Source organism: Acyrthosiphon pisum, chromosome A1 (assembly GCF_005508785.2).
Source record: "Acyrthosiphon pisum isolate AL4f chromosome A1, pea_aphid_22Mar2018_4r6ur, whole genome shotgun sequence".
Lineage (NCBI taxonomy): Eukaryota > Metazoa > Arthropoda > Insecta > Hemiptera > Aphididae > Acyrthosiphon > Acyrthosiphon pisum.
Window position 1 is genome coordinate 18,919,838 of NC_042494.1, and position 17,620 is coordinate 18,937,457.

At 27.7% G+C, this 17,620-nt stretch overlaps 1 protein-coding gene and 2 non-coding genes across 3 annotated transcripts; 1 reads left to right on the plus strand and 2 right to left on the minus strand.

The window, feature by feature from the left end:
* Nucleotides 1–1,353: 1,353 nt before the first annotated feature.
* On the minus strand, nt 1,354–1,474 carry TRNAL-CAA. The gene is made up of 2 exons: nt 1,437–1,474; nt 1,354–1,399 (listed from the first exon to the last, which is right to left on the minus strand). It is a non-coding gene; the product is annotated as a tRNA-Leu (tRNA).
* A 6,876-nt stretch (nt 1,475–8,350) lies between these two features.
* TRNAL-CAA lies at nt 8,351–8,471 on the minus strand. The gene is made up of 2 exons: nt 8,434–8,471; nt 8,351–8,396 (listed from the first exon to the last, which is right to left on the minus strand). It is a non-coding gene; the product is annotated as a tRNA-Leu (tRNA).
* A 1,617-nt stretch (nt 8,472–10,088) lies between these two features.
* Nucleotides 10,089–14,590, plus strand: LOC100575985 (eukaryotic translation initiation factor 2-alpha kinase-like). Its single transcript, XM_029486778.1, has 6 exons — nt 10,089–10,838; nt 10,918–11,100; nt 13,246–13,647; nt 14,092–14,244; nt 14,299–14,479; nt 14,555–14,590. The coding sequence occupies exons 3-5, from the start codon at nt 13,501–13,503 to the stop codon at nt 14,368–14,370; spliced, it is 372 nt and encodes a 123-aa protein (XP_029342638.1). The 5' UTR covers nt 10,089–10,838; nt 10,918–11,100; nt 13,246–13,500; the 3' UTR covers nt 14,371–14,479; nt 14,555–14,590.
* The last annotated feature ends 3,030 nt before the right edge of the window (nt 14,591–17,620 follow it).

Consider the following 17,620-nt stretch of genomic DNA (forward strand, 5'->3'; position numbering starts at 1 on the left):
TAGTTTTGTGTAGGAATATTTTTCATTTTTATTGTCAATATTCATTATTATTAAAGTAGCATAAATATGCAAATATGTTAAGACTTATGAATAATATGAAAAAAAAACATATAGGTAATAATCAAATTATAGAGTTGATGTCTATAGTACCCACAGAAGAAGATGTTACCACCTTAGACGAATAGTCGAATAGACGACAACTATCGACTGCAAAAGTTAAAATTGCAATTATTTTATAATACCAAGAATAAGTCAATACGGGCTACGTGTTGTACAGTCGTGTAATACACTGATAGTAGATGACCCCCCCTCCCCCCCCCCAAGACCCCTTCAAAGGCGGCCCTGCAGTCCGACATAACTAAAAAATTTTAAACATTATGTACATTTGATTTAAAAATTAAACAATATAATCCAAGTAAATAACGTGGATTTATGTTCACCCAAATTTAATTAATTTAATTCATAAAATTAGTTGTCACTTAAATAAATCAAGAAACAACAATCAGTGATAACTAAAACTGATGACATAGGCATTAGGCATTAAAAATACACAGATTTCTATATACCTACCTAATAGGTACTAATTATAGCGAACTCCCGCCATGAATTGAAGCTTCAAGGTCGGTTGGCAATTGTATGGTATTTCTGATTTTATATGACAAATATAAGATTAATTATGACTTATTTTGTATTGTATTTTATTATTTCTAAACCTGTAGTTTTAAAAAAATATATATAAGTCTTTTACATTTACTATTTTATTTTACTATTAAAAACGATGTTATTCCCAATACATTTTGTTTAATAAATGAAATGTTTTGCCAACCGACAAATGGCCGCCTCCACAGCTGAGCTTCGGTTATAACAATTTAAATTGTATAGGAGTTCCTTATCTAGTGTAGTATAGAAGTCTGTGCATAAATATGATAGAATTATCAATTATTTATTATTGCATTCAGCGAGATTGGTTAGATAACGACCTCTCTTATTGGACGAATGGAGTTGGGCAGTTGGCTGTTGCAACCTGCTTGACTTGCAGAGGAACCGTAGAACTGTCGTGTTACCAAACAAACAAACTAAAGTCAAAAATACTAAAAATTTGGAAAATTCATATTTATTACATTTTTGATTTTTCCAGTCAGCTCATTGAAAATAACAATGGAGTATGTTGACAACAATATTTAAGCCAACGTGTGAAGAAAAATTAATTTGAGCTTTAGCCGTTTCTAATTACTTTAAGTAAAAAAAAAATAGTAGAGCATACTACGTCATTCTACGTACCTCCCTCCCACAATTCAAGCACTGATGTCTGATTATAAGTAAAATCATTGAAAAAATGCAAAATTTTATGATTGTCAGAAGTGGGATTCGAACCCACGCCCTCAGATGAGGACCAGAACGCTCAATTAAGCTCGTATTAGCAAGCCAAGGGATACCTTGAGTCTGGCGCCTTAGACCGCTCGGCCATCCTGACGTATGAATAACTAGAGCTATTTTCCAACTTTTTATGGTTTAAAAAGTTTGTAATACAAATGATCGACGTATTAATATTAATTTGTTGTGAAATTAAAATATTTTCTTGTATATTGTTAAAACTAGACGAATAATTTTCCATATAAATGATCATAGTGTAATATTGCAATTTAAGTTGCGGTAATGTAAAAATGTTTAACTTATTTCAAAACGAAATTTAATTAAATAAAACGAGATACAAATAGTATAGGTATCAAAAATAATTTTTAACACAATAAAATATGTATAAATATATTTAACGTGCTTTTTATTATCTACTTGCAAAAAAAATCAGTTTTATTATTATATAAACTTTATCCAATTATCCAGTCAACAAGAAAAACTTATTATTATTTATTATTTAATTACGACGCGTGAAGGTCTAAAACTTTCCTATGAATCAAAACTATCAAAACATTTATCTATTACATTAATTATTTTAATTTAAATGCTATTCCTTACAGTTCTACTTTGTGTTCACAATGCGTAGAATTAATATATTATTTTTTTACTTTCCGAGTACTTTCATTAAATACATGAATACGTACATAAATTGTATATATTTTTCCTCTTTAAAATCAAATTGAGTAGGTACACATATAACTAAATAATGATTTATATTTGAACAAAAATGCATTTACCTACCTACATCGGCTACATGGAAGTCTCAATATTATACCTTTCAATGAATTTAAATACTCATAAAAGGGGACGTGAAACGTAAAAGCCTTAGGGTTACTATACAAATATGTGGGTAAAACATTTTAAAATAATTAAAATAATTAGTTGACCTCTAAAAATTAAACCTTAAAAATAAATTCTGCGAATTTTTATACTTTACACTTAAATAAATATTCATACGCTAGTATAATATATGTATGTTGTATGTGGGTACATAATTGAATATAATATACATTAAAGATATATAAACCGTTAATTCTAAACAAATTAAATACTCAAACAGCATTGTATTATTGTAAAAACGAAATTAGGTTTTAGTCACTTAAGTGCGATTCACCGAAATCTATGTAGGAATTTAATAATAATTTTACTATAAATTGTTATGTTATAATATGATTTTACAACTGTGACAAATGTGACAAATGTGAACGTGTGGGTTACTTGAATATTATGTATTATTGTAATAATGATTTTAGTAGGTAGGTATAAACACTTTAAATTACTTTATTGCATGTACCCGGTACCTACCTACTAGATTTTTCCTTAATAACAAAACACTTAAATATATTTTATGTAAATGTACCAAGTTGGTCAGTTATAAGTTATGTGGCATACATTAGAAATTCCAAACCGTACAATTCGCGTGATCGTTGTCAACCTAATTTTAATTATATAGGAACAATCATAAAAATATATTTGAGTAATGAGTATACATCAATCATGATTATTATTATTATTTTTAAGATCAAAAATAAATGTTCATATTATTGTAATATCGATTGAATATTATTCAATTACACTTATTAAATAGGTACACTTATTTCTTACACTAATTTCACTTATAATTCATAATAATATAAGTCATGATCGTAAAGTTTGTTATTCAATAAAGCAATTTGCTTTTAGTCTTCAAGTTTCTCTTTATTGACATTAAAACGTAATAAAAAAAATATTTAGTTTTAGATGTAACATCTAAGATACCTGCCTAAACAATATACTCATGAATTATGTATTTAGTTTATAATATTGAACATGTGAAAACCTTTAGGTTTATTTAAAATAGCGGTTTATAATTTTTATATGGATTGAGTTAAAAAAAAATTGTTGTCTCAAATATTAAACAATCCCAACATGCAAAATAACTAACTATATTAATTTTATTCGAAAAAAATGTAGTTTTTATTTCAAATTGGTTTTTTATTTGAATTTGATCTAGTTTAAATAAAATTCGTTGTTTTTTTTAAATTAATTAAGTTATAAGTAAGTTTATAGCGTATATATATTATGTTAGTGATGTGGAAGTAAGTGGAATGACAGCTCAGAGGGGTACACTGCAAAGTGTTGGTCCGTTACTCCGATCATCTAAACTTTGAATACTTGTCTAACTATTCTTTGGAAATTCGGTTTTTATGAAATTAAAAATTTCAGAAAAATATTTTGCTTTGGAATATGAAATTAAAAATAGGTACATAGGTAATTGTTAATCAACAATTAAAAATGTAAAAGAATAGTTGAATAAATGTTTTCTTTTTTTAAGTTATTTTGCGTAATGACATAAATTTTTCTAAGAAAAAATATTTTATTAAGCGTTTATACTTTTCAAAATAATTAATGCCTCTAATGTTTAATGAAATATACAGTAATAAATATAAATGCGCGTACCCACTACCCAACGATTGTTATTTACATTTTTGATTTTTGTTTACAAGCTTACACATATTTTACTCGAACCTAAAATGTTACGATCATTAAATATTAACCACCCCATTATTGGTTAATCATATTGTAGTCATGTGCGTTATCTTAGACACAATTTAACGCATTGTATATTTGTATACAGTATACACTATACAAAGTAAAGTATTAGCGATAAAAAACGTATTTTTTTCCGGGGGTCAAGGGGTCCGAAAAAGTTATCTAAAATCAACTATGAATGAAGTAATGTATTTTAGGAAATATTTTTATAAAAGTTATGTTATAACATAACTATATTAGAGTCTGAGCGGAGCAATGAAACTAGTGGTTTTACAATGGTGTTTATTTTTTTTTTTATCCTGTATACCATGACAAATTACATAGGTATCATCACAGCAATTTGATACGCATCCTCCGCTTTTTACTTCGCCTATATCGTAGTTCTCTAGTTCTCCACTTCTTATTGGCTATCAATCATATACATACATATATAACATAGAACAAAATCAACCAATGAGAAGTGGAGAACTACGATATAGGCCGGAGGTGAAGAAGATGCGTATCTACTGCGCAAGACTAGTACAACTGTGATGATACCTATATAATTTGTCATGCTGTATACAAAATTAATTCTACCAGAAGGTGTGCTTCGATTTCAATATATAGTACCTTATCTTTTAGCAAATTGGATCAAGATGGTACTTTAGGAAGGTCATTTTTTGATTTTCTCAATAGCTATTTAATGCCACGGGAAAAACCACCGAAAAATTACGAAAAACCGCTAAAAATGCGATTTTAATTTCTAACGCTTTGTTTATCACCATAGACACGAATAAAAAATTATAATATTTCAATATTAATTCAAATTACAGACTATAATAAATAATAACAATATAAAATATCCAGACTGACAAACCGTGTCCACTCGGAATCGTTTTTCTTATACAATGATATATCATAATATCTTTGAATTCAAGTTTAATACAATCCATTATACATTGATCAACTTGTAACCTACTATACAGCAGAGCGACATCCACTTACCCGCTTTTTTAAAATTTGTTTTGTACATATTATTATTTAATAATTAAAAACTCAAACATTTTAAATCGTCTTATATACATATAGTATATTTGAGGGCTTTGCCCACCACAGTTCTGTTTTCTAAAAATTATCTGGACCCTCCACATGACCCTCCCATGACAAATTCCTAAAAACGCCACTGGTTTATTGAATTCATATGTTTGTGTTGGTACCTTAACCACCCTTCCAGAAATGTTTACACTTGTTGCGCACTTTCACCTATTTAGTGGCGAACTTAGAAATTTGCAATGGTAGGTATGGGATGTTAATATCTTATAAATTACCTACAGCAAGGGTGAGCAAGTTAATGATTTTGTATACCTCAGTTAGGTTAAGTTAATATGTACCAATAACAAAAATGTATAAGTTAATTTAACTATAGGTTAATTCAGTTAAGTTAAAAGTTAATACACACTTTTTGTTAACTTTTTATTAAGTTAAAAAAAAGTTTAATTTGTTTATACAACGCTAGCGTACCTAATTTTTTTCCAACCCAAAACTAAATCATAGACTATAGTGTTTATACTTTATACAGTACCTATTTCCATATAAGTTAAATTCGAATGATATAAATGATTAATTTTAAACAAATTCACGGTAAATATTTTTTGATATAAAAACGAAATAGACTGAATATTGAATATATAAAATTAAAAACAAATAAATTAACTTAACTTACTTCTTAAAATGAAAAACAATTAGGTAATTTCACGTTAATTAAAAGAGCATTTAGTAAGTTAACAGTTAAGTTAATGAAAAGCTAAAAGTAACTAGATAAGCCCAGCCTTGACCTATAACTTATAAGTAATAATACATTTTTGTAAATTGTGGAGGTAACACCAAAGACACAAATAGCTGGTCTTTTTATGGGTCATGCACACACGTCCCCCCCCCCTCCCATACAAAATACATATACGTGTTTAATAAAGATCTGACGGTAATTAAACTAATCGAATTATTTAATAAACTTTATACGATATTGCAATAAACATTTTATTCAATGGACTTGGCAAAACTCATAATCAACGTCACACCAAACAACCACTTTACTACGGCCCAATAATTTCCATAATTTCAAAAAAGCAGCCGATATGATGTATATCTATATAGGAAAATCTTAAAATTTCAAAAAGTTCTTGGATTATATTTAAAAAAATGACACGCTCCATGTAGAGCAAACTGAAACTACTTTCGACGAACTTGAAGTTTGGAGTACATATTTTAAAGTCCTCAAAAAAGGTGTAAAAGTCAACACAATAAAAGAGATGGATTTTCCGTCCTTGGTTTGAGAAAATAAAATGTCAGTTGAAAAAAAAAGACTTTTGGTAAATGCTACCATTTTACAATTTATAAAAGAGGAAAATAAAGATTATTTCCAACAATTAATTAAATAAACCTTATTTTTATACTAAATTGTCCATTAAATGTTAAGCCTAGTATTAAAGAGATATTGCATTGAATTTAATAATATTTAAAATTTGTTTCATTTTCATAATAAACACTCACAGTTAGAAAAAAATAAAAAAAAGTTTGTGAGCTTTATTTATTTGGCCACTTGACACGTTTTTACCAATATACTGCCACGGCTAAATACGTTCTAGCATTTTTGTGATATTTGAGTTGTACTGTCCAAATAAAGGGAAATGTAACTTATCTCTGCATAAGTACTAAGTAGTGATATATACGTGTAAGCTATTAAAGGGTCTTACATTTTTATTGACATGTATTTTTTTAAATTTTCTTCAGATTTCAAAAACTAATGTGAACAACTCAAAATCAACTTTTTGGTACTTATCACGTCATTGATTTCAAGTTATGTATATTATAAAACGGATTCGCGGTAACCTACATCCAGACATACGAATCCTGCATGTAGGGTCATCCACGCGCAGAAGTTACATCAGCTACAGATTTTACTGCGCTAGTTCGCAGCTGAGTAGCAAATAAAATATAATAGTTTGTATAGTCACTTTTGTTTAAAATAATAATATCACGACACATAATTCATAGTAGAATACATAAAATTTTTTACATGTTGCATTAAGAGGCAAGTCGGTTCACAACTATAGGTACTCTATATACAGTGGCAATTTTAAGGGCGCGGCGTCTGATAAATCTCCACTTGACCTTAGTTTTGGAATTCCAGGAAAAATTATTCATTCATCGATGGATATTTTTAAAACGCAGAAAAACACGGGTCATATGTAGTTTGTGTCCGGAGTAGCATTTTATAAATAGTTTAGGTACCTATGTGTCTTATGTAAGTACCTACCTCTAATATTCTAATCTTGTATCTGTTGACATTCAATACAATTATTATCTAGAAACTTTTTTTTATTTTACTTTAAAATACTATAAATGATAATACTATAATCAATAATGAGTAAGGTACATTTTATATTTTTTATTTTTATTTATTTTAGGATATCTATATAGTCTGTAACATATTATATATTATCATATAAATACTAGTATTTATAATCAATGATAATATGTACCTATAAATTATAATCATGATATAACTATACTTAGTTATATATCATGCCTATCTATAAGCTATAATAGTAAGCAAATTTTCTGACATATTTTGTATTTTTTGACATAAATATAACTTGAGAAAGGAGGCTCTCCAGCGACAGTCTCCCTTTAATAAAGTCAACTGCAGTCGTCGATAATTTATCAACAAACGTTATATTAAAATTTGCAATGATAATAAATGAATGTTCGAATGCTCAACGATGATTCACAAAAAGTGAAAAAATAAACATGGGATGTTTATAGAGTAAATAAGCTGTAGATGGATATGCCTACCAAGGCCAAAGGCCCAAGACAAAACCCTCACTATGCCACTGTCTCTACTATCTCTATAATATAGTCTATACGGCATACCTACGTTGCACAGTACCTACCTGTAGGCTGTAAGGTTGTATATAATACAGATTACACAATAGTATATACCTATAGAATAATACAATGATGTATACTATGATGTGCATTAAGTTGTTGATTGTTATTGTTCGGGTTAACCTGTCCATTATCGTACTGTTATTGATAGCTGTTTACGACATGTCGTATTAATGAATACGAACTATAATATAGGTCAATTAACTCGTCTGGCAATAATTATGTACGATTGATATTATCTATATTATACGGTTAATCCAAATTATGTAGACACTCGACATGTATATATTATAATATTACGGATAAAGTAGTTATCATACAAATGTAAATGTGTAGTAATAATAATTATACTCAGAAATTTTACTCGCACTTTTCAATAATAAATTAAAAATTGTCATATAATTTATTATTATGAAGGAAAAAGAAAAAAAAATATTGAGTAATCGCGAAAATCGTGAAAAAAAAACAAAAAATTTGTCAGAAGTGGGATTCGAACCCACGCCCTCAGATGAGGACCAGAATGCTCGATTCGACCTGCATTGCAGGCCAAGGTGTAACCTTGAGTCTGGCGCCTTAGACCGCTCGGCCATCCTGACATGTATATTGGCATTGAAAATTAGTCTTATTAAACTGATTCATATTATAAATATATAGCTACTTATATTTAATTCGAATTTAAACAGTTATTGATTAGGTATATTTATATAAAATAAATCATAAAATATAATCAAATTCAATACTATAGGTAGTTCACATAACAATAAATTATAAAAGGTACATTTTTAATATTAGATACCTATTTAATGGCAAGAAGTTCGCAGACATGTTAGCAAGGAAACAGAATTTTCGGTAGGTAAGTACCTAACACAATCAGTATTTTATATTTCCCCTAACCTCAATTAACACAATGCGTGTGGCGTGTCAGCCAGTGGCGTCATTTTGGGGGGGAGCAGGGTGGGCATTTTCCCCCATTGTCATTAGCGGGCCGCTGTCGAGCCGGGTATGGGCTAGTTTTGGGCCTTTATATAGTAGCTAATAGGTAATATATTTAAGTGACCTCTACATATATGTATTAATTATTTAGTTATTGTTATCTCTCAAAAAAATGGGTTACTTACCTGTATGCTTATGATATTAACTTTTGATACTAACTAGTAAGTATACAAATATAGTAAATATACAATTATGTATAAGGAGGGTATTTGTATTGAAATAAAAATGCAATATTGTAATGTAATGTAATGTGAATGTTAGCGAGCTTTTTTTTTTCAGTTTTATTCTGGGCCGTTCAAATATTTTGCCCTCCCCCCTCTCAAAAACTGAAATGACGCCACTGGTGCCAGCCTATATTACTAAGTGTATTCCATGATATATTTATACTATATATTTTTTTTATATTATTAAAATAATTTACTAATACCTAGGATATAGATTGAATTAATTTTTCCAAAAACAATTTCGATTTTCATTTTGTGTATAAAAATATAAAATATAATAATTTGTATTAAAAGTTTGAAGTACCTACCCACCCACGAACAATATTTTTAAATTACAACAAAATAACTAAAATTGTTAATCTTCGTTTTAATTTATATTATCCAATTTCGTTCAAAATTTTAAACTAAAATATCTATAAAAAAAACTGTGTTTATAATTTTTTTTTAGATTTTTTGGTTACAGTATGAACTAGGTACTTATGAGAAACTTTTATTACATTTTCAATCCTTAGCTATAAAATTAAAACATTTTATACATTTTTTAATTCAAATTTAACCTCAAATTTTCGTGATTTTGTTAAAATTTGAACTTTAGAGTTCAAATACACTCTTAAAAAAAATGTACCCGCGTTATCTCGACTACCACCCCGATACTATACCAGCCAAACTTAATAGTTCTCCGTAACAACATTACACAGTGACAAACTTGAGGTGGCGTTGCATAGCAAGTCGAGGTAGTATTATTATTAAACATCATCAACATATTATCACACACTTTTCCACCCGTATAGGCATTATGCCGCTGCTAATTCGGTATGCGCTCTACAGACAAGTTTCTGAGTCTGTATATAATATGTGCATACATGGATCGTTTTGATTGTGTTTAGATAGCAACCTGTACAAAATAAAGACTAGGTACAGGTGTCCGTGAAATGTGCTGAGTTTAAAATGAAATTAGAGTGGCCACGTACAGCGTGGCGTAGATAAGGGGGGATGTGGGGATCAGATCCCCCATCGGCTTTTTATTACCTTACTAAAAAGTTTTGAGAGGGTGGGGGAGGAACCTGTAAAACCTCGTCATGTAAAAAACATACCTATATGTGGGTGTACAACTTTACTGGTGTAGCATCCTCTTGAAAAAAGTTTAATATCGAATGGACCTGTAGTGTTCATGTGATTTTTCGTTCATTTTAATGAATCTTTACCTACTTACTGGCTACTTACTTTCGTGTCTACTATAGTCCATAATGGCATAATCATAGAACGTAAAATATAATTATGTTCTAATATTAGGTCTATGACCATTTAATACAGTGGATAGTATTGTTCTGTGGTGATAGTGTTCCGACCTGTGTGATTTTTATTTTTCATCCTTATCATTCCGGGAGGACTGTGATATCATCCGACCATCGTCACTCCGGTTAAACCGCGGAATTCACGTCAGAATTCAACTATAATTTATATAATATTACGATCTAAATTCTAAGATAATAATTTATATAATATTACGATCTAAATTCTAAGATAATAATATATAATATATCATATATGACTGTAACAGTTACAGTTACTGTCCTTGCTCCTTAATCTTTATGAAAAATTATTGAGCAGGCTGTATCGATAACGACACCAGTCTGCAGGTGCACTTTTTATGAACTTGGCAGACTTGAAAACGTAAAAAAACTTATAACAATTAGCAGAGGAAATCGTAAAACGATCACAGAGCATAATGGCAATATTGCACAGGTGACATATCAATTTATTTAAAATATGTGCATAATTTTTTTTATTAAATATTTAATTGTGCAATCTATAATATTATCAGAAAAAAAATGATGATGATGAAAAAAGAAATGAAATTGTACAACCTGTTCAAAAACAAAGGTCAAAGAGAGGAGTTTAAATCAAGGAGTTGTCTAGGAAAAGGAGGTTTCGGGATTGTATTTGCGGCTAAAGATAAATTAATCGACGAAAATTATGCTATTAAAAGGATACATTTTCCATCACGGTAAGATAATACTATATATTATGATTAGAGCGCAGATTTTTTTGCAATTGCATATTATTGGTTTTTTTTAGTAATGTTCATGATTCATAATAGTTTCAACCTAACGAAAAAAATTTATTTTTTGATACTTTTACAATATTAATTAAAGTTTGTTATATGTTGAAGTAAAATTGAATTATTTTCCTACTGTTAGGAAAGTCCAATAAAAGTGTAAAATACTAAATTGTTGAGTATTAAATTTTATTGACAATGGTCGTTTTATGGTAAATTAATATACATTTTATAATTTATAATAGAATATAATAGAAGTAATAATATTTGTTTTACACAAGTAGGTACTTACAACTCACCTAATTAAGATTTTAAATTAATTCTTTACCTAATAAATTATTAATTATTAAATAAACAATTTAATTGGATACCTACATTTATTTACATTTAGGTACTTCTTTTTTTTTACTACATAATAAATGTCATAATATTGTGATTTTTTTTTCTTAAAAATATGTACTCTACAGATTAATATAATAATTAAAGAACTAGACTCCAAACTAAAGAAGAGCGCACCAAACAGTGACCTGTTTCCATCCGGCATCGGACGTGTCCCACATACAGACATAGGTGGTGAGTGGTGACCAGTGAAAAAGGAAATAACTGTGTAGAACCGGTGCGCTTTTATTTGGTACTGAGTATAGGTACTGAGTAGCTTATCAAATTCAATTTAAAATAATAAATAAAAAATAATAGTAATAATAATAAATATGCACTTAATAATGTATGTGCAAAAATTTGTTTTATTATTTTATTTATTTATAATAGACAAGAATCTAGAGACCATGTATTACATGAAGTTAAAGCATTAGCAAAGTTAGAACATAAAAATATTGTAAAGTATTTCAATGCTTAGATAGAAGAATCTCCTAAAAGTTGGCAAGAACAGGATAAAAAGTGAATGCCAAATTCTGATTAAATAAAATAAAATAATAATTTATCAATTTAACAATCTAGTGTAAAGTAAAAGTTAGGTAAACCAAAAACCATTTATCTTACAATAATTTTTAATTACCTATATAAATAATGTATTACACTAATCTATCAGTAAATCAGTTGAATCTAATTGTAGTGAATACTACTACCTGTGGAATTTCATATACTTAACACTTTATACTCAAATACAGTTAATATCATGCCATTTAAATATTGTAAATATTTTTATTTTTTACTAAAAAAATTGTAAATAAAAAACTTGTAAATAAAAAACTTGTACTAGAAATAAAAATTAACGTTAACACACTATCACAGAATATATTATTTTGAATACGCAATCAAAAATTGTTTTGACCATGATATTTATACTTCATAGTTCATACTAACTTACTAACATACAAGTTACTTAAATCAAACTAATTAATACATTTTTTTTAAAATTCAAGTTTTTTGGGGATACCAAAATGATACCCGTATTACCCATACAAAAAGAATGTGATAGTAAAAGTACCCATTGTGACGCAATGTGTACACAGGGACAGTAGTCCTTGTATGGGTAGTCTAGAGCAGTGTTTTCCAATTAGTATGAAACCATAGTCCCCTAACTAAAACTTAAATTGTTCCAGGGACCCTTTTTTTGTAAATACTTATTTTTAAATTTAAATAAATTGATTTTTCATCTTATTCACAATATTTGAGTTTCAATAGTCCCACAATACCCGAATTTCAAACGACTGCTAATTTAATAATTTAATTTAAGTAAAATAAAAATGAATAATCACAAAAGTACTACAAAACCACGGACCCCCTAACATCAATACATGGACCGCCATTTGGGAACTACTGGTCTAGAGTCTGCAATTAATTCATAACTAACTATTTAGATGATAACCATCTGCATATTCTTTACATAGCATTGGCAGTTGGTAAATGAAAACCCAACATTTCTCATCGAAAATAAATTAATCTTAGTGTAATACTATTAGCACATAGGTCAATTTATTTTTGTCTGCTATTTCTACTAAAAATATTTAATTTTTCTAAAATATGAGTTTTATACTTAAAATATATTTAGTATGAAATTGATATTTTAGAATTTTAGATTAACATATTCATATAATCATTTACTTATATTACAATATTATGTTTGTTTTCTAGTTATATAGACACAAGTAGTATTATAACAACCATTCAAACACAAGTTACTAATCATTGTTCAATAGAATCATATGACGATAAAAGTGACTTGTCTTGTATTGTTTTTGACAGTAATAATAAAGATGAAATATTAGATATATAAGTTCAGACAAATTAACTAAAGGTAGTAAACATCGGAAACATAAATCTGAGTGTGATATAACCAGTGACTCTCATAGTGAGTGAAAAGTAGCCATACAATACTTTTACATCAAAATGGAACTTTGTGCGAGACATAGTTTAAGAGAATGGTTACTTTATTATAAAAATAGAGATAAAATAGATATTTTAAAGATTATTGGCCAAATTACGGTTGATGTTGAATATATTCATTCAAAAGGACTCATACATAGAGATTTAAAGGTATGAACAACAATTAGTTATTATAATTTATAATAATATACAATAATATTGATTGTAAAATGTAAAGGTATAATTTAATATGAAATTGAGAATTGTGAACATTAAAATGTATTTATTTATTTTGTAATATTTTTATTAAAATATTTTACTATTTCACAATTACATTTTTTTTTAACAAAAGGATTTCAAATTAATTCACCTAGCCAAATAATTTAAACAACTTATCCATCTTACCCTATTTAAGATTTTTCTATTTTTCTATAACTTATTTTGAAATGTGTCTTGTTAATCTTTATGAGAGGCTACAATGTATTAAATATTACACTTAAATAACTAAAAATATTTCATTTTCAAGTATACATTGTTTTTTTAATTTTAAACCCAAAACTTGTATATAGTGTGACTTATTAATTTAGTAATTAACTATAATTTATTTTATTTTAGCCTTCAAATATATTTTTTTCATTGGATAACCAAATCAAAATAGGCGATTTTGGTTTAGTTACAAAAATAATAAATTCTGATTCAGAGACTGAATACGATGATAAACAACATACTGATCAAGTGGGTACACAATTCTATATGAGTCCAGAACAGGTAAATAATGTTGAATAAATGTAGGAATGCCAAATTACTTTTTATTTTCTACAGATGATACTAGGAAACTCATATGATTTTAAAGTAGATATATATTCCCTTGGCATTATATTTATTATTTTTTGAATTGCTCAATTCTTCTACTACTGAAATGGAAAGATGCATGACATTAAAGATACTTAGAGGAGGTACAATGCCTAGTCAATTTTTGAAAATATATAAAAATACAATTGAAGTAAGTCAATACGTTTAAAATTAAATTAAAAATAATTTGTTAACTAAAAATATTAATAATTATTTTTGTTTTTAGAAAGAATTGGTGTGCAACATATTATCGCAAGATCCTGAAAAACGTTATACTGCATCTAAAATTATTGGAATACTTGATAGAAGGGTCATCAATTTATTTGTGCTACCAGACACGAATTTAGAGCAAAGATTTCCCCAAAGCTCTGACAATATTTTTACCTGGACAGGGACATAAACACGCCAACAACTGGTAGTTGGTGGGAGATGCTATAGAGTATATATACCTATTCTGCTGATTGTTCAACTGAACATCTATTCAAGTTGTTTGAAACCAGAAAAAATTAATAGTAATTAACAGTAAGAATAATATAATTTCAACAAAACACATAATATACAATTACCTAGGCTCTTTCTTTAAATCCTTATTTTTTCTTGTGTACAGATGTAGTTATATAACCACGTAGTTACTAAATATATATACGATTAATAATTGAACAATTTGTATAGTGCTAAAAACTACTATAGTAGGTACATATAATACATATTATAATATTATTTATTTAAGAGAATGTGATACCCTCATGTGTTATCCTCTTAACACATTTTATACTTATTTTTTTTCTTTAAAGTGAAAATTCTTAGTAGACTTTGGATAATATGTAAACGTTTAAAGCTACTAACAAGCATACACGTCGTATACTTGCTATGCAATTTTAGTGCAGCAATCTTCAATCCCCACTCATCAGCGCGGATCTTAACCTGGCTCACAGCTCATTATATTATTATTATGCCGTACTTATCATAATAATATTATGATTGAGGCGTCTACCGTGTCGATATCAGGTTTAGTACTGCGTTTTCCGCTGATAAACAAATGCAGGATTTAGGTATTATTATTATTACTGTATTACTGTACGCTATTATATTATTACTGTGGGATTCCACAGACCACATTTTTTTTTTATTAGATTTTACCGGCTTTAACATGTTAGGATTAGCGAACATTTTTTTACATACAAAAATGTGTTAATATTTATGATAAAAAATTGGTTTGTATTTACATTTATGTTAATTAAGCTAAAGTTTGTTTGTTAGATCTTAGATAACATTTTGAGATTGACTTGATACCTAATAAGTTTATTATTCATTGAGAATTTCTTTTATGTTGCGTGGGTGACTAAGAATTGTACATGTTTGTTTCTATATAGAGCATTCCTCAAATAAATGTTTTATTGTGATGCATTTTTGATATGAATTGCATATTTTATACTTATCTATATTCCAAATTTAACAATATCGTTATTATAATACTTATATATTTTATAAAAATTAATTTACAGACAATATTAATGTTCTTAATCTATATATATATATAAAAATTAATGTATGTCTGGGTGTCCATATTACCTTGGCAACCATTTATATATTATTTTGTGATTTCTGATGGAATTTTTTGTATATAAATTATTGCCAAGGTAATATGTAAAACATATTATTCATATAGAGTTTGCATTTTTAATGGGCAATAAAGTGCACGGGATCAGCTATTTATATATATATATATATATAGATAAGACCTCTGGACAGAAGATAGGCTAATTTTAAAAGGTAGAGGACCAACCTCGAGTGGTACTCAAACCGGGATTTTGAGATTTCCGGTGGAAAATTTTGTTTAAAAATGGTTGCGATGGGTTTTGCAGCTATTATAATAATAATATTATTGTTTTCCGGGCAACAAAGTGCACGGAATCAGCTAGATATAGTTATATTTTCTACAAAATCATTGTTCTTCGTATTTTAAAATATAATAATATTATTTCAACAACACTGCTAAAAGAGGTATATAGTCTGCGCTCTAGTGGTAAAATAAATTCTACCAGACAATTTTACATTCAAAGAAGCTAAATCGTCTGACAGAAAATTTAATATTATTTATAGTAGATAATCTGCAACCATTTGATGTTACAATCATTAAAGCCATAACTGAAAAAAAATTTTGGGAGATCCAATGTTTTTTTAAATATAAATACTGAATATAAAATCATTTAATATGAAAACTGATTCTGAGTAGTCTGCCAGCCTATAGTACTAAGTTTACTGTATGATATTATTGCTGTTAATATAATTTATTTTTATATTAGTACCTAATACAGCAAGTTGAATTAATATTTTCCGAAAACATTGCATTTAAGAATAACATTGTGTGTATAACATATAGTAATATACTTTAAAAGCTTTAACTACTCACAAATAATATTTTTAAATAAATAATTAAAATTGTTATTTATTATTAAAATATCTGATTTTGCCAAAATGTCTATAAAAAAAAAAAACCGTGTTTATATAATTCTATATTTTTTAATATTTTGGTTACAGTATGAACTATTTATCACTTATGAGAAACCTTGTTTTATAATTTCAATCCTTAGCTGTTAAAATTGAATATATATTTTTTATATATTTTTAACTACAAAATAATTTACTGACTGATGAATATTATTAAAATTTTAACTTTAAATACTTGAATAAAAAATGTTGCTTATAAATCTTTAATATTTTTTAACTGATTTTTAACAACTTATAAAGAAACTTGTAATAAATTTTCAAGGTTTTCGAACAAATAAAAATTATTAATCGATATTTATAGAAATATATTATGACTTTTGTCAAAAATTTAACCAATAGAAACCCTTTAAATAAACAAAAAATATTTTTTTATATAAGCTGAAAAATTGTATGTTTGAATGTTAGCTACCCTTTAGCTAGGTGCCTGTAAGGCTCATAGGTGCAATTTAAGTTTTTGACTTTAAGGTGCTTTAAATATGTAATTAAATATTTAAATAACAGACCCGTGGGTGGCCCTAGTGTTGTAGATAGATGGGAATAAGCCCCGGAGCAGTAAATAAACTAAACCCCCTTAATGAATATTATCTTTGTAAAAATTCAAAATGTACATGTAATATTTTGGGGCCCCATGGAACTGCCCAACTTTTACCTATGAAAACTACGCGACTGATCTGTCTATTCAAATACATTACCTACTTTATGTAAATTATCCAATGTTAAATCAAATGTATTCCGTATCTCTTCTAGTTTACCTCAAGTTGGGCACCTTTTTATGCAAAAT

Bases quoted from the DNA above. Each gene is read 5' to 3' on its own strand.
- LOC100575985 (XM_029486778.1), top strand. From the start codon at position 13,501: ATGGAACTTTGTGCGAGACATAGTTTAAGAGAATGGTTACTTTATTAT. The intron at 13,648-14,091 runs GTATGAACAACA...ATTTTATTTTAG, and splicing joins TCATACATAGAGATTTAAAG to CCTTCAAATATATTTTTTTC. The intron at 14,245-14,298 runs GTAAATAATGTT...TATTTTCTACAG, and splicing joins TCTATATGAGTCCAGAACAG to ATGATACTAGGAAACTCATA.